This window comes from Mus musculus, chromosome 11 (genome assembly GCF_000001635.26).
Source record: "Mus musculus strain C57BL/6J chromosome 11, GRCm38.p6 C57BL/6J".
Classification (NCBI taxonomy): domain Eukaryota; kingdom Metazoa; phylum Chordata; class Mammalia; order Rodentia; family Muridae; genus Mus; species Mus musculus.
Genome location: NC_000077.6, coordinates 34,392,021 through 34,414,490, shown reverse-complemented (window position 1 = coordinate 34,414,490; position 22,470 = coordinate 34,392,021). Strand labels below are relative to the sequence as shown.

The 22,470-nt window shown below is 45.2% G+C and overlaps 2 protein-coding genes across 6 annotated transcripts in view; one reads left to right on the top strand and one right to left on the bottom strand.

Moving 5' to 3' along the window:
- Positions 1-22,470, top strand: part of Dock2 (dedicator of cyto-kinesis 2) — a 557,091-nt gene that overhangs the window by 369,415 nt on the left and 165,206 nt on the right. The window lies entirely within an intron of this gene.
- The window catches only part of Insyn2b (inhibitory synaptic factor family member 2B), a 107,821-nt gene that overhangs the window by 8,152 nt on the left and 77,199 nt on the right, over positions 1-22,470 (bottom strand). For 2 of the 3 annotated variants that reach the window (NM_001025382.2, XM_006514763.4), the window contains exons 2-3: positions 11,186-13,435; positions 10,139-10,213 (exon numbers count right to left, since the gene is read on the bottom strand). In NM_001025382.2, coding sequence (NP_001020553.1) covers positions 10,139-10,213; positions 11,186-12,531 — 1,421 coding nt within the window. In that variant the 5' untranslated portion in view covers positions 12,532-13,435. Of the gene's footprint in view, positions 1-10,138; positions 10,214-11,185; positions 17,855-22,470 lie in introns of those variants that run through there. The other variant, XM_030246194.1, reaches the window with a different exon arrangement.

Below are 22,470 nucleotides of genomic sequence, written 5' to 3'. Positions count from 1 at the left end.
CCATTCTCATTTTGTTCTCAGCATGTCCTGGGAAGATGGGAAGGCTGTTAAGCCCATTTAACTGATAAGCAAGTTAACAAAGGGAAAAATCACCCTGAGCACCATGATCAGACCTAAACCTAGACTTTGCATCTAAGCCTGTGTAATTCAGGTTTTCATATATTCAAAATCTACTGAACAGTAGTTGACTTAAATAAGAGATAAGCATTTCTCATTGTTCTGAACGTCTGGGAAATCCAAGAACAAAACATCATCAGATTTGGTGTCTAGTGAGAGCCTGCTTTCTGGTTCATAGGTGGCTGCCTTCTCCCTATAACTCTAAATGTTGGAAGGGGCCAGCAAACTCTAGAGTCGTGTCTACAAGGACACTCATTTCATTCCTGAAGGCTATATTCTTTTAATACAATCATCTCTCACTTTCAAATTGCCATGAACCGAGATGACAAGATTTAACCTGTGGATTTGAGAAGGCACACATATCTAGCCTATAACACCTGCCTTCCTGGCCATTGCACTTGATCTCTAACGAGGGAATATCTCCACATAAAGGTTATGTTCTGGGGAGAAGCAATGAGTGCCTAAACCCTGTTAGGTTAGAATATGTAATAATTTAAATGAACAATAATGGTGACTATTACTTAAGGTAACATTCCCTATCATAATTCTCACAGATAAACAATATTACTTCACTTATCAATTGAAGAAACCAAAGCAGTGGGGATAAATGTTCTTCCAAGGATTTGGATTGGACCATGAATCTAAACCTAAAGGTCATACACCAGTGCACACTCTGCACTGAAGGAACATGCTTCCATGGACCCAGGGAGGGGCTAGATGGAAGACGGTGTGTAGATGTGGGGTAGGGTGGAAACAAAGACCTGTCTTCTGTGTGACTCACATCCCCACCAATCCTCTGTTGAACCAGACTCCAGCTGAGTGTGGTCCCTACGCCTTAGATGACTTTCTGTCTGGCCATACCCTTTTTAGACTTCGGAGAAGCCTTGACCATGAGCCATAGATGCAAAAGGATGTTAACCATTAGGAGACAACGTAGGTAAGTTTATACCTAGCTACCCTTAGGTCTTGGGTGTTGGCTACTCCAGTGGCCCTTGGCACTTCCTTCTTAAAAAGCGGTTCTCACTGCTTTGTAGAGAAGAGTCCCTGTCTTTGTCTACACCAAGAACAAGCTGGACTCCACAGTGTCTCCCTGAAGACAGAACACCTTCAGATTCATCTCCGCTCCTTTCTTACCTATCCTGGGAGCACACTATAGTCCCTCCCCACCAAATCAGGGTGTACCACATATGATTAGCCTCCTGCAGCTTTCCTTTCCAGAGAATCTGCCATGGGAATTGCTGAGCCTAGGGAGGGCAGTTGGCCCTAGGGAGGGCAAATCACATCACTTTGGGGAATAATCATAGTTCAGAAAAATTATCTTAGTGTGTATGTTCCCAAATGCCAGCACTACTTCAAGTGGTGTTTTCCAAACTTTCTCTCTGTGACTGCTTTGTTTATTATTTATAGGTTATAAGTTTGGATGTCACAACTTAGAGCCATTTCTAACTGTCAAACACAACCCCTTTGGCACATCTGTCTGCTGATGGCCCCCAGGCGGTCGCAGATGGTTCTCAGGGCACACAGAAAAACATAGCCAAGCTGGAGAACAACCCTCCCCAACAAGATGCTTTCTAAGCTCTCTGAAAGGGTTGTCTGTTTCTTAGAAACGTATTAACTGATGAAGAAAGGTCAGAAGGGACTAGGAGACAGGAAAGCCTTCTGCAAGTAGGCACTGAAGCTTGAGCCCTGGCTCACTAGGATCAACTCAACCTCTCCAAGGCTTGGTTTTCTCATCTGCACAATGGGAGTAATAATCCTGCCACCTGGAGTCTAAAATGAGCCATGCACGCAGTGTTGATTTAGCAAAATGCCTGGCACAGTGGCTTGTTTAATGGGTGCTAATGATTTTTCTATGAACTGACAAGGAAAGGCACTGGGGGTGTCACAGTGCTGCCACTTGTGGCCTGTGTGCTGCAGCGCCTTCTTGTTAGTCTTGTGTGATACTCAATGGGCTTGACTTTATATTTATGGCATGTTTTACCCTCTTTAGCCATTAATGCATTATAGCAGGCTTCACTTTTTATTGCAGATAAATTGCTGTTGCAATAAATCTTGCTCCTTTCCCCATACACTCTGGGAGAGAAGAAGAAAGGGGTGGAGCTACAGAGAGAGGCAGGAAGTAAAGACAAATAAATGACTTGGATATCAACCTGTTGGCCCTTGAGAAACTATCTCCTGTACCCCAAACCTTACCACTGTCTCTCAAAGAGAGTGTTCAAGCCATGCACGTGGCCAGTGAAGCTAGATGTCGTTCATGGTCACTCTCGAATCGAAAGTGTGGCTCAGACTGTACTGGAATTTAATGAGGGCTAGAGATGCACCTGTGATTTCCAGGAAGGACAGATCTGTTGTGAGCATTAGAAATCTCTATCCTTGCTGATTTCGTAGCTGTCTAGAGAAGGAGAAAGCTGTAGTTCTGTTTACCTGCCTCCATGCTGGGAAAGCCTGAACAACCGACAAAAGGAAAAAAATACTAAATAATTTAATGGGAGAGTTGGTTGCTAAGCCCGCAGGACTGAGGCAATACTGCAGGTTCTAGAGAAATGCCTTTTTCTCTGATGATGCAGTCTCTTAAGCAGAAGGCAAGATGGGGGCCCAGTAGCCAAAAAGCTTAAATCATTGAAAGAAACTCAAGAAAGGGTCCCCAACACCACCAACTGCTCTCGGAGACTCTCTTTGCTATGTAAAATGAGCCTTTTTTTTCCCTGCAGGGTGCATAGCTGTGAGGTTGTGACCTGTGCCCCAGGGTGTCTCCTTGTCAAGTATTGTCACTATCAAAACCAAGAGGAGAAGGCTCCTGGGAAGAGCAGATAGGTACAAAGGAAAGCTCCTGCAGGGACCTCCTATCTGCCCAGTTCCAAGTGTGCTTCCGATGGACTTTGCCAGTGAGGACGATGTCAGTAATGAAAATGAACAGAATTAAAGCATCTAGTGCTCTGTGGAGTTTGGAGCGCTGAGGGGGGGTAGGGTAACGGAAGCTTCCCATGTGGCACTTAGCATCATATGATCCTCAGCTCAGGTACATAGGGTCATCACACTCCTCCCCTGAAGTCATCACACTCCTCCCCCGAAGGGGAGCCATAGTTATGAAGGTCAGTGATTGGCACACCCACCTGATCAGGAACCTGCTGTGAATTCTCTAAGACTGCATCAGCCTTTGTGCTCTTTGCTGAGAAGCAGGCTTGGGCTTTCTTTGCTCTTACCTTTAATTACAGGAAAAATGTCAGCCTGGTTGTGCCAATGGTTCCTCATCTCAGAAGTGAGACTTCAGGTGATTCCCCTAAGCAATGTGTAATTCAAGGCAATTCCCCAGAGTCATAGGAAGACACTCTCCATTCCAAGAACAATACTCTCTCCTTCCCTCCCCTCTACCTCCATTCTCAGGGTGCCTTAGCGAATGTGAGGAGGTCTATTGAACATCTAATCCTCAAATCAAAGCCAAGCAGAAGGGGAACTTAGCCTTCTGAAGATGTATTACAAAGAAGTGCTAGCTTTTCCGGGCTATTTTATGAGGGAAACAAATTCCAGTCGTGGATAAGCTAGTCCTAAATCTAGGAAATCAATCATTTATTCTTTTTAAGGTTCCCTAATTTCACCTCATTTAGAGGTCCTTAAACCTTTCCAAAGACACTGTTACAATTCCCTCAGAGGCAGTGAGGAATGAGCCAGCCTGTGCCGCAGAGAGAGATGAGCTTCCGAAGCAGATGGGCCATGGCCATGTTCTGAGAACCCCACCTTTAGTGCATCTTCAGTGCAGAGTCGCACAGTGTTGTTGCCTGAGTAGAACTCGGCCATGACATAACTTTTGACCAAGCTACCAAAGGGGTCTGGTCTCTGAAAACAGCGTGCTCTGGACCTGGCTTGCTGGAAGCCAGAGAACAGTTCTGTATTCGAGTCCTGTTTCAATGTCTGCTATCAAGATAATGTTAAGTATCTTTCTCCTCTGCAGCCTCAATTGCTTAGAGTGAGTATTGTACAAATGCCAGGTTCTGCCACAGCCCCAGTTTTCCCATCTGTAGACTGAGGGCACTTTAATGTAGCCTATGTATTATGAGGATTCAGTGCAGTGGGGGCAGACATTTTGCCTTGTAAGTATTAGATATTCAGGGGTTGGTGGCTTACTTACTGGTAGCTCTTCTTTATTTTTTTCCCCTTAACTTTCTTCTCAGTAGATTGGTCCTCAGCTATTGAAGTTATAAAAGTTATCAAATAAAGTCCTAGAGACTGACCTTCAATGAGACTTGCAGACTTTCTATATTATTACAGGTCTAATGGGAAAGGCGTGGCTCCTATTGCCACTGATCAAATGCCAAGGAATTTCATGGGTTGAAGAAACATTCATGATTTACACTCTTCTTGCTCTGGAGGAGCAGAGCCCTCCATCACTCTAGCTGGAGGTGTGGGCTTGACATTTCAAATGGAAGCTCTGTGAGGAGACACATTGCCTACCTGCTCCTACCTACACACAATCTATAGTTTGAGGGGGCTGCACACATCCCTCTTTATCCTCAGGAAGACCTCTGTGTGACATTCAGGCCAAATCTCAAGATTTGAACTTAGTCACAGTTAAAATGTTCCTTCTCCCAGATAAGGTTGCACCCTGCCAGGGTCCAGGAATTACTATGTGGATACCGAGGCATCTATCCATCATCCTGGTGAGCCCGCAGCTCTAATGCTTCAGCTGTCATTAAGATTACCCAGATGTCAGAGCAAGGCTACTTTGGCCTAGGGGAGTTTTGTGGCTCTCTCCAATCAAGTCTGCCCTCCCGTCCAGAGCTGGCACAAAAGTCCGGAATGGTAATGCCAGACAGCCATGAAGAACAGGATCTCAATGTCCTGTGAAAGTACAGCAGCTGTCTGAGTCATCCGAGGAAGGTTTGATTAGGTTCCATCTCATTGAAAGTGTACATTGTTCCAAGTATTTGAAACTGACAATCCATGGGCTACATCTAGTCTTTATTTGGCTCAGCTCAAAGGACCTGCTATGTAGAAGTCCTTCATTCCTAATAGGAACATTTGATTATTACAAACCCCATCCAAAGTGGGGTTGCACACAAGTGGCATCCATGACTTTATTCTGGAGTGATGCATACAGCTGCCTCAAGCCCTCTGCTATTTTTACCTCTCACCCTCCTCAATAAAGTCACACTTTTCTTTTGTAAGCATCAATTAAGTGCCAATTGTGTATTTCTCACTGGCCTGTGATACATTAGGATTCGTGTTATAACAGAGGGATGAACATGCTTTTGGGGCCTCTTTTGTGTCTTCTTGGGAAGAGCTGGATTTCCTGGTAAGATAAAAAAAATGTTGACAAAGAATCATGGTACAAGAGTTTACTCTGGAAATGTGTGGTGACCCATGCAGAAGGGCCCAGGCTGGAGCACACAGCTGTGTGGCTGAAGAGGAACTAAGGGCACTATAGGTGAAAGGCTTTAGCCTCATGTTCAAAGGGCCTTGAAAAGTCAGCTAAAGGAAAGCAGAGCCAGGACAAGATTGTTTAACATGGGCAGATTCTATTTTCAGGTATAATTTGGCAGGGTGCATGGAGGGATGCTCAGGATAGGACAAAAACATCTGCTGGAAAAAGGGCCAACCAAGGTGATGGTGTTAGGGGCTACTGTGGATCTGTAGTATGTGAGACCTCCAGGGAGATCTTTAGGTCATTGGGAGGTTATCCTTGAAGACAATTATGAACTGGAGTCCCAATCCCTCCTTGCATCCTTGTTTGTGTTGTAAGTCGGTCACTTCACCTTGGATTTCTACTGGGATGTGCTGGCATTCTTGAGGCTGGAAGCAGCGAGGCTGCCAAGTTTGTAATAAAACCTTTAGGACCATGAGATAAATAATCGTTTTTTCTTTCTATAAGTTAGTTGTGTCAGTTCAGAAACAGGGAATGGATGAGTGTTAAGCATTAATTGAAAATCAAGTGTATGTCTCTGCCTGCCTGCCTGCCTGCCTGCCTGCCTGCCTGCCTGCCTGCCTGCCTGTCTGTCTGTCTGTCTGTCTCTGTCTGTTTCTCTCTCTCTCTCTCTCTCTCTCTCTCTCTCTCTCTCTCTCTCTCTCTCTCTCTCTCTCTGTGTGTGTGTGTGTGTGTGTGAAACATACATATACCTACATAAAAAAAAGTAAGGAAAAGTGTGACACAGGATAAAATCCATGAGTGCCACTGAAGGGACTAGAAGAGACTAAGTCTGAGGTATTGGACAAACAGCTCCTAAACAATTTTCCCCCTCTTCTCCATTGCACTTTTCAGACAGTCCACAGCCAGCTTCCCCTCTGACCCACCAGCCTGCACATTATTCCCGTTTCCTAAGGAATGTGCTTGGATGGAGATGGACCACCCCTCCACCTCTGGGGAAAAGCCCCATTATCTTCTCAAACTCTTAGAGGCGTTTTACAGCTTAAATCCACTAGATTCCCTGCTCTGCCCCTGGGTGCTATATCCATTAAAAAAAATAATAATAAATGCATGAGCCATGGAACCAAAGTCCTCCAAAGAGGCTCAGCTGACTATCTTTAGATGAGTGTGAACATGATGTGGCTGGAGGAACAGGGGGCGGGGTGAAGGGAGGAGAAAGCATGTGTCTCCCAGAAGAAAAGGAGGGCTTCACTGTTTTCTAAACTTCAGTAACCTCCTCTCTGGTGCACCCATCCCCCACAAACACACCACTCCCCCCACCCCACACACTGGTCTTGAACTTGCAGCAATCCCCCTGCCTTTACCTACCAAGTGCTGGGAAAACAGGCGTGTCCTGCCACACCTTGATATTCTTGTGTTTTTTATGAGATTCTCCCACGCCCACCTCACAATTTTTTTACTTAACCTTTTCTATTCAAAATCAGCCTACTTTTTAAATTTAAACAATTGTACAAAACCAAGCACAATAATTTTAGAAAGGGGGTGGCTGGTATCACTCATCATGAATATTTAAGAGGATTAGTTTTACACGTTAAAAGCTTTAGCAGAAACGCTTAAAATGACTACAATCTGGCTAGATACTGTTGCTTGCCCATGGCTATGAACCTGAGATCGGTTCCCTCTTTGCAAAGAAATGTGATAAGCAAGTGCTGGGAAGGGTTGAAAGATACTGTGGCAAGGAGCACAGATTTTCCCTTGGAGGTAATCAGAAGGATTGAAATGCAATTGAAAGGAGAACACGTTTCTCACTAAGTAATTCTGTGTTATTTATTCTTGGGAACCACCAGCAGCATTCATGCAACCCTTTGGGTAAATTGACCTGGGATTAAAGCTAACGAAAGTGAATGGAAACTGAACAGGCTAGAAGCTGCTTAAGCTGGGGTATAGCCAATTCTCACCCCTCCCGTGGGAGTTTAGTTAGGAAAAAACCAGAGAACAGTGCTGAGGACATACATAGCTCCCGTGCTTGCCGGGACTATGAAGCCCTGTGTCTAATCTCCAGTACTGCAAAACCACAACCCCAGCCCCTGCAAAAACAAAACAAGCAAACAAATAAAAAGCCACAAACCCCAACAGAATAAAACAAAGACACACACACACACACACACACACACACACACAAGACAATAACCACGCTACCACCACCACCACTACCACCACCAAACTTAAAGTCACTCGCCTTGGTGTATTGAGTCTCTGGAAGCTCTGAAGAGCCATGCCTAGGTTATTATTGTGGCATCAGTGTAGATGCTGTGCTCCTTGGTGGTTTATCTAAGAGATTCCTGGCAAGAGGAGGAGGAGGCCAAGGAGGCTTGGAGGGTCAGAGAGATCGGGCTGCTTAGAACCAGTGACCTCAGTGTTTTGACAGGAGCCGGAAGCACAGCCGTAGCCCAGGGCTGGTGAGGTGAGGCCTGCGGTCACCACCACTTAGCAAACCTTATGTGTTGCTAACTTAGCAGCCTCTCCAGGGAAGAAAAGCTCGTGGGCAATCCATCATGTACCATGTGCTTTATGTACAGTGACGGGTGCTGGACCCATCCGTCATCAGGGAGAGAGACCACAGCCTGCGGATGGGTATTTCACATCACTTGCTCATTAGTTTCTAAGATCTGACTTTCCAGGACACAAGTTTGAAGTCATTTGAATTTTTTTTCTTAAATGACAACTCTCATCTCACTGTTGTCATGACAGGATGCTGTTTCTGATCTTTCTGCTTTCATCAAATTAATTGCCCGTTCTTTTGCAGTGGTTTAGAAGCAAGGATACAGGTTGTGTCTGATATGACCATCTGGCTTTGAGTGACAACCAGAGCTGCATATTGTGAGGGGCAGATACAAACAATGCACGGTGGCGTGGCATGGGAGGAGAGCAGGAGGTCTGCCATACCAGCTGGGATGTAACTGCCTTTAGAATGCTTGCTTGGGATGTTTGAAGTAAGGGTTAGAAAAGTGCAAACATTCTCCAACTCTGGAAGGACGCAGTTTAACCAAATATTGTCACTGTTAATTCAGCTTAGAATAACATAATGTCAGAACTATAAGGCACTATTGGGACCATCTAATTAAAGCAACTCATTTCTCCAATAAGGAAACTCAGAAGCCAGAAATGACTTGCTCAGGGGAAGGTCATGAAATTCATATTAGATTGGAAAAGAACTACGTGCCCTTTTTACAAACATAAGCCAAATTTTTTTAAAAAAATGGAAATAATAGATAATGCATAACCTGGGTATTTGAAAGATTTTCTAAAATGTAGATGTTGGTCCAAATCAACTCTTCCTGCTTTTGATAAATAGTTGGGTTTTTTTTTTAAGTCCTGCTTTTTGTCTAGACATGTAATAATTTTCTGTTCCATTGTGATGTAGAAATTTGCTTAAGACAGGAGATTAAAAATAAAGAGCAGCAAATGATGAGACTTCCTGTTTCACTTTCCAGTGCTGCAGGCCTTTCTTGAGAGTCCTCTCTTTGGGGAGGTAGGGAGGGACTTTTCTTTGAGATGTGAAGGTGTGCTTTTAGCTTTGGGGGTACTTTGTAAGTAGTCTAGAGTCTCCCGTTATTTGTAGGTGTGTTGTCTTCCATGCAGGGAGCCCATGGGTTATTGAGAAATGCTCAGGGCCCTGCCTACTAGCTGGTGTTCAGGTACACAATGCTCATTAGGATGAGATCTCCCGCTACTAGACTGAGAAGGAGCAGCTCAGAAGAACACAGGCGGCACTGTGGAGCAATGGTTTACACAGGCCCTTGCTCTCTCTTCAAAGAGGAATGTCATGCAGAAAAATCGAAAGAAACCATACTCTTTTGTCAGACAAAATTCAAGGTCATCAACCAAAATGAGTGCTCTGGTGTATTTCCACTGTGAGGCCAAGTGGGTTTCCACTGAAGGGACACGGATCTCTCTAGCAATGGCAACAGTGAGCTGAAGTGTGTGTGCAGAAGCCTGCAGTCCCCACGGGCATCCACAGACACGGTGACACTTGTTTTCTTGGCCAGTCTGAATAGAAGTCATTGTCCCTATTCCACATATAAGGAAACTGAAGCATATCAGATTTGAAAATACAAACACAGGTCTAATAATTGACTTTACTGCAGCCTTGTCTTGTACTGGGAAGAAATGTATTTATCAGTGCACACCAAGCTCTCATAGTTACTGACACATAAGAGATGTAATTTAGGAGATTCAGTGAAGAGAAGAGGCTGAGAGATATGGTAACTAGGATTGGGAAGGTCTGGATAGGAGTCCCGATTCTGGCCCCTTCTGCTCTCAAGATATTCTGCATGAATTGAGCAAACCTCGAAACTTCCTGAACCTCCCACCGAGTAACAGGGTTGAGATACAGATGTTCATGCAGAGCTGATGGGTACCTGCTCCATATCAGGGTTGCCTATTGCATCAGAGGATTTGCTCCTAGACCTTGTGGATAAGAAATGAAACAGTTTCTCTCTTGGAACCAAATAAAAACATTGCACAGACACTTTCTGTTTATAGGCTCAGGTGCTAGGCTCTGCCTTTCCCGGGCTCTCTATCCTTGAGACAGTCGCCTAGTGTGTTCTATGGGCTGGAGGCGTCCTGCTCTGCAGAGCAGGTCACTGTTTGGACCGGTACCTGTATATGATGCATGCTGTGTTCTGGCAGGTGCTGCAGTTGTTGAGATCTTGGCCAGTCCGATAGAAGTTCCGCCTATAAGAGAACACATTCAGGATAAATGCATAGGCAAACGCCACATGAGATACACAGTCTACCATCTCACCACCGTCCCCACTACTCATGACGATACAAGGAAAATGGTGGCTGAGAGGATGACAAGGGAACCTCCCACTCCTAGGGTACTTGGTATAGGTTTAATGGGCTTCAAATGCCATGTGTTTTCCTGCTTGTGGTCCTGAAAGGAACTTTGTAAGTCAGTAGCAGATTAATGTGGAGACTCCTGATCTCTATACTTGCTGATTCTGTCATCCCAATCTCCTCAGGTGGTCTCCAATGGTTCTCAGTAGCCACTGCCAGCTGTCACTTTCTTTCCAACCCCGCTTGACGAGCTTCAACCATTGCTTTTCTGTTGGTGTTTAGAGACTTTCTAGACTCAAGGACAGTCTACACATCAACAAATGCTGCCTGTTGCTCTACATACCAGCACTGAGCCCACCATTTGGGACAGTATGCTGTGGTTTCTCTCAGAATCGCAGCCCCATTTTTCATGTAACTGATTGCTCAGTGGAGAGGAAACCTTGCTTAGTGGGCCCCGTAAGTCTTTCATGGCAACACACAACACACACACACACAAAATTAAAGGGAAATGTGTGAGCTAGCTCAGAGGGCAGGAAGTCCCTGCCTGCTATCATCCCCCATCAGTTATCAACTAGACCCTCATCTTTATAGATGCCATTTTTTTTAATCCTGGAGTTTCTTAGTCCCTTTCCCCAATTGCTAAAACCCCAAAACAATAGTGGATTAGCCATGGGAGTCAGTCTGAAGCTGCCCAAACTGGGGATTAGCAAATTCTATACAAAGCAAGTGGGGTGGGGTAGCATTAGTTAGCGTCTAGGTAAACAACAGAGCAAGAACTTTTTGTGGGAGACCTTGCTTTCTCATTCTTTCCCTTCCCAGAAAACAACTCGGCTCAGTGGTTTTTCAACATAAAGAAATTCACCTTACCCTTCAGTGAGAGCGTGAGCTTTCTCCAGATCCTGAATCACATTCAATAGGACTTTAATTTTCTCTTGGTTTGAGTGCAGCGATTCCTCTACTGATTGCAGCCGGCCTTGGAGGTCACAGAGCTCTCCCTGCGCCAGGTGACTGTGATTACTCCCACCTATCTCCCTGCTGCTCTGAGCTCTGTTCTCCTGCCTTGGAATCGAGGCAGGGAGTTGCTCACTTCCAACACCAGTCTGAAGCTCTGGGGTGTCTGACTGGCTGGGGAGCTTTGTCACATGTTCCCAGCACACAGGGACAGACTTGGATGCACTGCTACTTCTGAGTGACTCCAGGTCCTGGTGATTGTCACCTGAGGCTGGGCAATCAGAAGATCTTCCTAGGTGGACTGGCTGGCTACGGGAGCCTGGCTCAGGCGAACTGTGAGTCCGTGGTGGTGAGGGAACACACATCTTCTTTGACTGAGATGATGGAAGGCCAAGGTCTTTGTCATCAGGGTTGTCTTTGGGCAAAAGCAATTCGGGTGTGAGTTTTTCTGTGCCCGGCATATTACTGGCACTGCTATTGGTATTTGAGCAGGGGGGCATTCTTTCCAGCTCTGACGTCATCACTCTTTGCCCATCCCCTGGACACATGGAGATCAAAGCAGGTATAGAGTTGCTCTCTTCAGCTGAGCTTTCTGGGCTGAGAGCCGACTCTCTAGCTTCCCAGGTTGGACTGTGACAAATATCATCTGGAACCTGAATAGCAGCTGTGGCTTTCTCTGAGGACATCCAAGTCCCAGATTCTAAGCAGAAGCTGACAGGCCCATTGCTTTGCACCTTGGGCATCCTAGGGAGAAATGGGTGGGGGATTTTGAGCCTGCGAGGCCCATCCTCAAGATGCTGAGCCAGCCTCAGGAAGGCAAGGTCAGAGGACACAATATCCTGTTCAGATAGGTTGCCGTTGACCTGGATGGCACTTGGGGATGCTGTTGGCATTTCCACCAGGGACTTGCTAGTCGTGAGTTTCTTCCTTTTGAAAACGGGGAAATGCTTCCTGAGACTGGGGGAGGTCTGGATGGAGATGCTGCGGAATCCTCCTGCCTTGTGGGACCTGGGGAAAGACAGCGAGTAGGTGGTAGGATGATGGTGCCTGGAGGCCTGTGCCTTCCCCATTACACCTGGGTCTTCGGGGGTTTGGGTGTTGACCTCGGTCACGCCAGTTGGATTCTTAATGTTGCCATCTTCCTTGAATCGCACTTGCTGCGATTTGCTCCTGCGGTGGTGCGGTTGTTTCACAAGCTCCACAGACTCAAGGCTGCTTCGCTTTAGGAGCACAGGCCTCACTTTCATACTTTGCTGGGCCATGGAGCCTCACTGAGAAGAACCGCACGCTTGTCCTGGGCACATCTCCCTTAGGTCTTTAGAGCAGTGTATAATGATGGAGACAAGGAGGATGGCCAAGCACGATGTAGTGGTTCTCTCCTCTTAATACAGGAAGCCCTGCCGGCCATTCCCAGCTTGACTGGTCTGCTTAGGAGCTGTCTGGAGTGCTTCACCCGCAGTTGAAATATTGTGCCACTGCAATAATCATAAGCGCTGAACAGATCATCAGTGAGTTAGGCTAATTATGAAACATCTGACCTACCAAGAGAACCGATAGGTTCATCTGTCAGTGGATTCCAAGGAGCAGTTCTGATCCTAGAAGTTCCCTGTCTTGCGCAAAAAGACAATAAATGTACCATTTGGTGGATAGTGCCACGCTGGGAATGTGTGAACTCCAAGAGAAACCTGCTATGTCTAAACCATATGGCTGCTTTCCCCAGAGCATCAAATTGCAGTGCAAGGCTATGGGAACCTTAAACACATCTTGCCGTGGCACGTAGATGCGAAGAGTAAGAGATGACCTGGGGCTTTCCTACTTTGATGGCACATGAAGTTCCCAAGGGAACTTCTTCACTCATGTCAATCAGAAATTTCTCCGTTGGGGCCATTGTTCTCGTCCATGTTGCTTTTCTGTGTTTCAGTGAGGGAAACGTAATTCCTTAAATAGCCTCATAAAACCCAGAAGAGGATGACTAGGGCAGAATCGAGGCATGGAGGAGACTCAGAGGGCAAGGCTCTGTGTTGCAGGCTTGGCTGAAATCCACACATGAGGAGTGAGCCACCCCCACAGCCTTTATTTGGAGGTGTTCAGCTGAGAACCACAGTTACTGCATTGGTGGGGCAAGCTTTGGAGACCAGACAGCCTTTAAGAGCAGTGAGAAAGTGCCTGCAAAGGGAGAAACCATAGTCACCAAGGTCTAGCCTCATGGTTGAGTTTCCTTTGAGTGAGAGTTGGCAATTCAGCCTGTCATTGCTGCCGTCTCTCAGTCCCCATAGTGAGCAAGGTGCCCTTGGGGTGCAGGGCCTCCGAACAAAATTCCTGTCTTCCTAAATCTATTCCTCACCCTTCAGTCACCACCCAGCCAACTGTCTGTGAACACCCACCTCAAATAGTGCTTCTTTAAGGAGACATGACAAGGACTTCCTCCTTAGCTACATCCCTAATGCTAAAACACATCAGGACTTACATCTGAGATTTCCATGATAGTATTTGTCAAGTATTCATTGCACCTTATTTATTTATTTATTTATTTATTTATTTATTTTTATTTTTGATAACCCCAGAGGGACAGATAGAGTCCTTCCATAGATGACTGGTTAAGCAAGCCATGTGACATCCAACATGTGAAGTACTCCTCAACAATAAAAAAGAAGAAAATATTGGCATACATCACCCGGACTGAGTAGTAAAAACATCTCAAAAAAAAAATCTCAAAAGATTGCTTTGCATGATTTCATTTGCACAGACTTCTTGAAAGTAAAACAGAATTTTAATAGACAGTGTATTCATTGCTGCCGGGGAGTTGGAATGAGGGAAAATGGCTATGACTATAAAATGATATCACAAGAGATCTCTACCACCATATCCTTTAGGATACAAGTCCGGCTGTCATTAAATAATCATTTGTGTGCACACTTGCTTAACATGTATTGCTCATTACACTGTAACTAGAGAGGATGCAGCCAGCGCTTTTGCATTCTGTGCTTGGGTTTCCAGCCCTCCTTTGGCCTCCCTGTAGATGCTTGATGAACATGTGATGAAAGGATGGATGGCTGTGTGGAGGGCAGGTCCACAGGAAGCAGAGGAGAGCCTGGGCATAGGCAGGGCAGGTAGAGGTCTTGGGTGTCCTGCAGGGACCAGAGAACCCGTGGCTTTTCCCAGCTCCGACTGACATTTACTTAAGGACACGCTTCCACTCTAACATCTTCATTTTTATTGCTTTCAAGGAGATAAATGTGCACAAAATTCTCTGAGGAGCCTGTTCCTTGCAAGAATAACAGCCACCATTTATTGAACACTTATTTTTACCATGCCGAGGGCTTTCTACACATTAATCATAACAACTCCCATTTACGGAGTAGCCACTAATGTGACAGGTTGCAGTGCCAGGCACTTTGTAAGTCTGAACTCATTCGCTTATCCAGAAACCTATACATGGCTTCTGTTCCTCCCATTTTACAGTTAAGGACACTGAGGCTCAGAAAGGTTCAGCAACATGTCTAAAGACAAACAGCTAGTGATAGAGCCAGGATCGGATCCTAAACTGTGTAGCTCCAACTTCGGCTCTTTAATACTGCCTCCACTGTCTTTCCAGTATAGAATTATCTCATTTAATCCTTAAAACAGATGGATGGTGTATCAACCCAACTGATGAGAAAACCCAAGGCTCACCGAATGTCACGGAGATATTATTTGAATCTGAGTATCTGCAGTTTCAAGTCAGGAAGCTTTGGCTCTGTCCTCCTAGTATCTGTCTGGGGTATGGACAAATGCTGGCAGTGGTTTGAAAAATTGCTCCAGGTATGGGAGATGTGAGGGACTGTCTTGACTTAGCCTTTTCAGAACAAAGCGAGCCAGAGAGACGTGGAGTAACATGTGTTTATAGCCTGCCTGGGTCTACCAAGAGATCTTGAAAGAAAGCAACAAATTCACCTCCCTTCCTAGCACTTGGGGATCTTAGAGAGAGTGATCTGTGTGGTCCCCATCTTACTAAGCAGACCCAAACTCTTGGCTTCTCTAGCAATAAATAATTCTTTTGCTCCTGAACTTGGCAACACATTCTATTCATGCTGCGTGGGGTCTCCTTCATAGCAAGTGGAGTGCAGCCTACACTTTCGCCCCTGCTCTTCTGCTTTCTCAGAAACCGCTAGACAATGCCATGACCATCTTGACTTTCCCTGTACCTACTGCCTTGAGAGAGTTCACCTGTCCCCTGATCCTGACGATCAGCATATGTGTGGCTGGTTCCAAAAATGGATTAAAGTTGATTTGAGATGCTACCACAAATCTTTTAAAATTAACCACCTTCCTATTCTAAGTGTACTTTAGACCCTATTTCTTACTCACTGAAGGATTTCCTTTTTAAAAATTGTTATCTGTAAAATGGTCTGACAGACAGCAGTGGCTCACCCTCATGCTAAGTTCATGAGATAACATTGGCAGGTAGCTAAGCTCACAGCCAAGCAGACAGGAAGTGACCGGCAGGAACAGGAAGTGTTCTTCCTGTTGCTGGTATTAGCTGCCTGCTACTATGCCTTTTTAAGGATACCGGGGACTGTTTAACTGTGTATGTTTGCAGGGAGAGGGATTGTAGCTTGCAGCCAGTCATATCCACAGGACTCTGTATGTCACCCATGGGTAAACCACCCTCTTCATCTTTCCCAGTGCAGTAGAGGTGGGTTTAAGAAAGTGAGAGTTTTGAAGAACCATCACCACCTGGCTCACTGGTCTAAAAGTCAGGCGAGTTTGTGACCATGTCATTGCCGTATGACTACCCAGGGTGATGGCTCCATCATCCTGCCTGGCTCACCAACCAACAGTTTTAAGTCAGTTCCAAGATTCCTTGACTCTGCGTAGACTTTTTTAGGTCAAGTTGAATCTAAAAGTACAGTCCTTTCGTGAATACGTCTCTGTGACCTTCCATAAGTGTTGCTAAGCCTACATGGATAGCTGTGGGGACAAGAACTTGTAGCTTGTTTCATAGTCATTGGATTGTGGAATGTTTATAGTAACGAATGCATATTGAAAGCTTGTGTAGCTAAGTGCTGTGTGTGCAATTGGTACTAAATCCTTGACATGACCTTCTATGCCTGAGTCTCATCTTGTAAAGTGAGCAAGCAACTGATGAGACCATCACATGCCTGAACCCACGAATCTCGGACTCTTCACCTTCAAGTTCATAGCTTAGACCTCCCGATGCCTACTTCTATGGAACGAATTGTCTGAGAACCCTTTACTTTTCATTAGGACTTCAACTCCAAGAACAGTACTTCACCAGAGCTGGGGCTGAATTTTGTGAGCGCTAGTGTCTAGCGACCATTGATTATATGCCAGACATTGTGACACGTGATTTTCATTTACTCTCTGAGCCCTCCTGATACCCTTAGGAGCAGATAATGTTGCTTCCTCATTTTATAGGTGTGGACACAGAGAGTCAGAAGGATTTGTACTTTGTCCCAAGTTGGTTACCTGAAGAGTGATAGAGCCAGCTCTTCAGCTTAAGGACTGACTCTGGAGCACAGACTCCTAAATGCTGGGCCTTGCTACCTCCTCTGGGTCTTGAATCATTCCACACAAAACCTGCAGCAGCTTTTAAACTCTACTGTCTCCCTAAAGCCAGTTCTTTTTCCTGCCCTTTTCTCTGGAAAGCTACGTCCCCTTTAGAACTTTTCATTTGACCTTTAAATCGAGTTGATTTCCTATTTGTAAAGATATCATGGGCTTATTATAAAAATTCAAATAACATAGGTGCTTTTAAAAAGAAAGAAAAAAATCACTGGATACCTCACCTCCCAGAACCACCGTGTACCAGCTCTTGGCTAGGTCTATTGTTTGCATCAATATAAACAGTGCAGTGTGTGGGCACACTTGTTTGTATGGATGCAAGGATGGACAGGAGGCCTTCCCTCCAGAGAACCTTGAGAGAGTGTCACATCGTGCCTCCCAGATTTCTGCTATCCTTCTATCTAGTCTTAGGGCTGTGTGTAGTGCCCTGCTCTCTTTAAATAATCTCCATTTGATGATATTTAGATGCTTCTAAGTACTTAGTATTATTAATGCCATAGGGGGACATGTTTTCTGTGTGAACCTTGGCACATTTGTCTAATTATCTCCTTGGAATAAATTCTTAGAAGAATCAGTAGATGAAAGTAACTATATTTAACACTGTTGAAGTTATCAGTTTATAGCTTAGCCTTCTGGAAAGTCTTGTGCATTTAAACCCTTGGTGTTGTGTCGAGGAGGCTCTTTCACCCTTATGCTTGGGGAGTTCATAGTAACAGTTTGTTAAAGGAGAGGAATGCTCTATTTCATTCTTGGATGAAAGTTATTTTAAATGGACATTTTGAATGTTTTTAACAATTTATTTTTAATTATGTATATGTAGGAGGGTGTGCATGTGAGTGCATTGTGTGAGAAACCCAGGAGAGTATCAGATCCCATAGAGCTGCAGTTACAGGCCGTTGTGAGCAAGCCCAACCCAGGGCTGGCAACCAAACTTGAGTCCCCTGCAAGAACAACAAGTGCTCTTAAAAGCTGAATCATCTTTCCACTCCCACCTTTGGTTTTTTGTTCGTTTGTCTTGTTTTTTAAGTTTGATTTTTATTTTGATTATGAAGATTTAAATTTTTTCTGTCCTACACTCTGTTTGGTACAGGTAAACACCAAAAACTTGAAACTGAATATAAGAGTCACTAAGCTAATGTGAAAATTCTGTGTTCTAGTTGGGGCCTGGGAAGTTTAGGAAACAGTCTTGTCTTTCAATGAGACATGTATTTGTGTTCCAACTCCTGTGTCCCCCAGGCCCCCCTGGGCCCTTTTTCCTGGGGCATTAACCTGGCTGAGAGACACAGTCCTCTGGAGGACTTAAGTCTCATGGGCTCTCTGCTCCTCTAATTGATGGGGAGTTCCTTTGGCCTTGGTGGTTAGGGCTCAATTAATAACCTGGCTAAAGTCCAGAATGGCTCCCCAGAGAGACCCAGCAGCTTGTTGCAGGCCTGAGGGCTGGGAGTCATAGCCGATCTTTGCAATAGTTTCTAGTTCTCCCCTTGGTTGTTGACTTATTGAGCATAAACCAACTGTATATATTCCAACTACGGCTTTCACCCATACCAGAGGCCCTTGGAGAGTCAGTCAGCGTCCACCTCCCTGGCAGACACAGCCACCAAGGCCACCTCTGTGAGCTGCAAACCACAGGCTTCCTCTGCTCTCTAGCTTTGCTCTGGAGTGCATGTGTGTGTTACTATGAAGTGCTAAGTGCATAAGCTTTGACTCATGATGAATTGTGATGCAGGAAAGAGATAGCCAAGATGGCCAGTGAGTCAATGCTATCTCATTAGATAGAACCCAATAAAGACATGAGATGTTTGTAAGTGCGTCTTGGGCCTTCTGCCTCCACTGACAGGAGGGAACATCTTAAAGTGGTGTTCTCAGGAACCACGCCTGTTCCCTCGCCACCCCCATGCTTCACACACTTTGGTAAGACCTTGCTTCTCTGTAGTGCCATTCTCTCCTGACACTCTGTCTCTTCAGCTAGACTAGAGGCTCCCCGAGAACAAGATGTCTTAACAGTCTACACTGAGTCTTTGCCCCTGGATTGGCACAGAGCAGATCTTCAGCAAATTTTCATATAGCCACAATGAATTTATCACATATCATCTAACTTGCCTTGCCTCCTGTGCTGGAATAATTGAAAAATGTATTTAAGAGATGAGATCTTGCTATGTTGTTCCAGTTCCCTTTGACTTCTGGATTCAGTCGTCAAAGCAGCTGCGACTGCATGTGCATGCTATGGCACCTATTGTACAAAGTTCTATAGTTAGCATGCCATCCATACTTGCATGCTTATTTAATCAAGAGTAAATTTGATTTTAGTTTTCTTTTCCTCTCAGTGAGGTATTCTAAGTAGTTCTGGGATGAATGAAGTACACTGGTCTTTTTAGTATACTATGCTTACCCAGTGTATGACTCAGATTGAACATGGTCAAAGTTGGGGGCTTGTGGGAGGTATGCATTCTAATGGTCATGATTCAGACTGATTGGATTTCCCCACACAGTTCTAGCTGCTTATCCTCGGGTCTCCTCTCCTATCTGCACCACCCTGAGCATCAGTTCCATTAGTGCTCATTTCATTCTCTCACTTCCTATTGGCTCCAGTGTGCTCTTCACATAGTACCGTCAGATCACAGCAACCCCTCCATACAACCCTGCCAAGGTGATGCCCCACTGCACTTCAGATCAATCAAGGCTCTTGTGTGGACTTCAAGTCCCACAATCACCTGGCTCTGCTGTGCTGCTGATCGCCCCCTTCCCAGGTTCTCTGTAATCCCAGTCCTAGGATACTGGGGTCACTCTCTCAATCTGGCTTTCACCTTTGTCCCTGATTCTAACTGATCTCTCACTCATCTTCCAAGGCTGGTCCTATAATGCAAAGCTTTGGCTTCAAGACTTTCAGACCCAGGATGCTCCCACCCCTTTCTATCTTCCAAGTCCCTTTGTATAATGGGCACTCTCTCTTTTTAGCTTTTTTTATTAATTCATTTGATATCTACTACCCCTATTCACTGTAGAAATCTCCTTACGTATTTGACGATTGGATGATTTTTCATAGACAAAAGGCTTCAATGCTCATGTAATCTTGGTAATGAAATAGAGAATTTTAAATTTTAGAACCTGTGAGAATCATCTTCACTAATTCACAAATCTCTCTTAGTAGCAAAATTATTTTTTCAAATGCAAGCTTAAGTAGTATTTCCATATCTGCAGCAAAATGAAGTTACAACTGTTCTAGGAAAAGGAGGGAATCACGGGGACCCCCAGCCACTCTGCACTTTACTCTAGCATCTGAGATGCCCAAGGAAATCAAGGCTAAAAACTCCCAAGACAATCCTCTTCATTTTATAGATGAGCAAACTGAGCCTCTAAGCTATTCTACTCTATATGTAAGTACCTGGATTTACAGTGGTGTGACTGATGTGTGTACTTGGCAGTATGGCTCCTGACAGGTCACTGGTGGAGTGACTTGTGTGGGATGCTAAGGCTCTTCCCCTGGATCTATGAGAACATCAGTGGAGCCGTGACCTCCATCTGGGTCAGGGTCAGCCTGTGGAACCAGACTGAGGGAGAAGAAGGGCTCCCTGTGCCTTAGAGAGCAGGTCACTTGTGCCGTTATTTTCACATCACTGTAGGCCAACAACTGTGTTCTTCAAAGAAACCAGGGAAGAAAATATCACCTTACCCTTCATTTTTTTCTTCTTCTCCTCCTTCATCAAGCATTTGAAAAATAAACAAAATGCTTCAGGCGCGTGAAACTGTGCAGGGGCTAATGTAATGAGCCCCATGAGCTGGATGAACACAGCTCATGTTAAGACATCAAACACCACAGATCCAGCCCATGCTCTTTCCCTGTCCACTCTATTTGAACTTGCTCTTCCTCCCTATCTCCTATTCGTCCCCACTGTACAACTCTTCTCTCTCTCTCCAGCTCCAGCATCTCCCTTCTCCTCAACTTTACTTTTCTATGTCCCAACTGTCAACCTCCTTTTTCCACACCCTTCTTCCATCCTCCCCCTTTTCTTCCTCCCTTCTCCCCTTTATAGCCTTCTTTTCCCATCCTTTCCTCTTGCATCTTTAGTAAGGGTTTTGGGGTCAGTAATTAATCCTGCTGAATTTTCTTTGTCAAGGGTGTGCAGGGTCATGGAGGTCGTGAGGAGAACAGTTAGCATCTCTCAGGATCACCCATCTTGTGGGTCTTGGGAAATCAGTCACACCAGAATTTTGCCCTGGTCCAAAGTTTGCCAGCAAGAGGCATTGCCTGCTCAGGCTGGTATTTCCATAAGGTCACCTCTGCCCTGGTCTCTCCAATGGAAAAACTTTACAGCCATTGGTGCACCTGCAGCCATTGGGTCCAGTGTCCTCTCATCTATGGAAAAGCACTGTCTGAATATTGTTGAGCTTGTGTGGTATTTAGAGTTCCTCCCTGGAGCTTTCTTGGTATTTCCAGATGCAATTCTGCCCCATCACATGACTGGGGATACTTTCTTACTGTTTTCTTAGGTTATATCACTTTATCTTTAATTTGACTCTGATTTATTCTTTCTGTGACCACACACTGGGGGAGCTGCCTGCTCAAACAAATAGAAAAATTCAGAGACCTTGGAGGAGTAGCCATCAGATTAGTGTGGACATTAGTGAGTGACAGTGTCCCATTTTCCTTCCTTCCCCTCCAAAGATGAGTAAACAATGGCTTACATTACTAGAAATAGTCCATCTGAGGCTACAGAATAGCTACAGCCACTCCTAAGATCAATGTCTAGGGGCACACACTTCCTGCTTCCATGGGGTGGGGGGCAGGATCCAGTTGTGTTAAAGGGGGCTGGAAGCATTTCCTACACCTCAGGTCCATTTTCTTTGGTTTTGTGAGACCTAGGACTGTTTCCTTATTAATTAGTCTTGTTTGCATTTCGTAGTCTCACCTACACATTGTCTAAATGACACCTCCCAGTCCAAAAGAACCTTTGTTTCTATGTTGACAGGCACTTGGGCCGATTTAAAATCTTAGTCCTTGCACTGAATCCTGAAACCCCTTGCTCCTCAATAGGTTTGATAATGTTCTCAAAACATTCAAAGGAGGCTCACATCTGCCTTTCTTCAAGGTCTTACAAACCAGGCCTCATCCGTGCCATTTTGAAGCTGAGAAAACTGTAATGATGAGGAAAAAAATGACCAAAATGTCTGACAGGAGCACAAGAGATGCAAAATGTGATTAGATCTGGGAACTTCCGTAGGAGCTGGAGGAAGCTGAGTACCCATTGAAGAATCAGCAGAAAGGCTGCACTGGGCTCTGCAGGGACCCCTTCCCCTGACAGAATATCACTGCATACCTGGTGGAGAGTAAGAGCAAACAGCCATGCATTCTGCAGTGTGCCATCCACGGTGATACTGCAGAGTGCTACCAGGAACTGCAATGATTCTTCTCTCCTCTGGATGCCTGCCTACACTGCGGAATTTTCACAAGAGGAAGGAAGGGGGGAATTTACGGTCAGAGCTCATCCCAGAAGAACAGAGAACTCAGGGCAGCCAGCAGTTGGCAGAAGCACAGGGCTCTGGTGTCATTAAAGAGCCACACTTTGTTTCTGAGAGGGCCAATAGTGTGCCTGTATCACATGTGCCACAGAGCAGATGCTGAACTTAGTGGCTGCTGT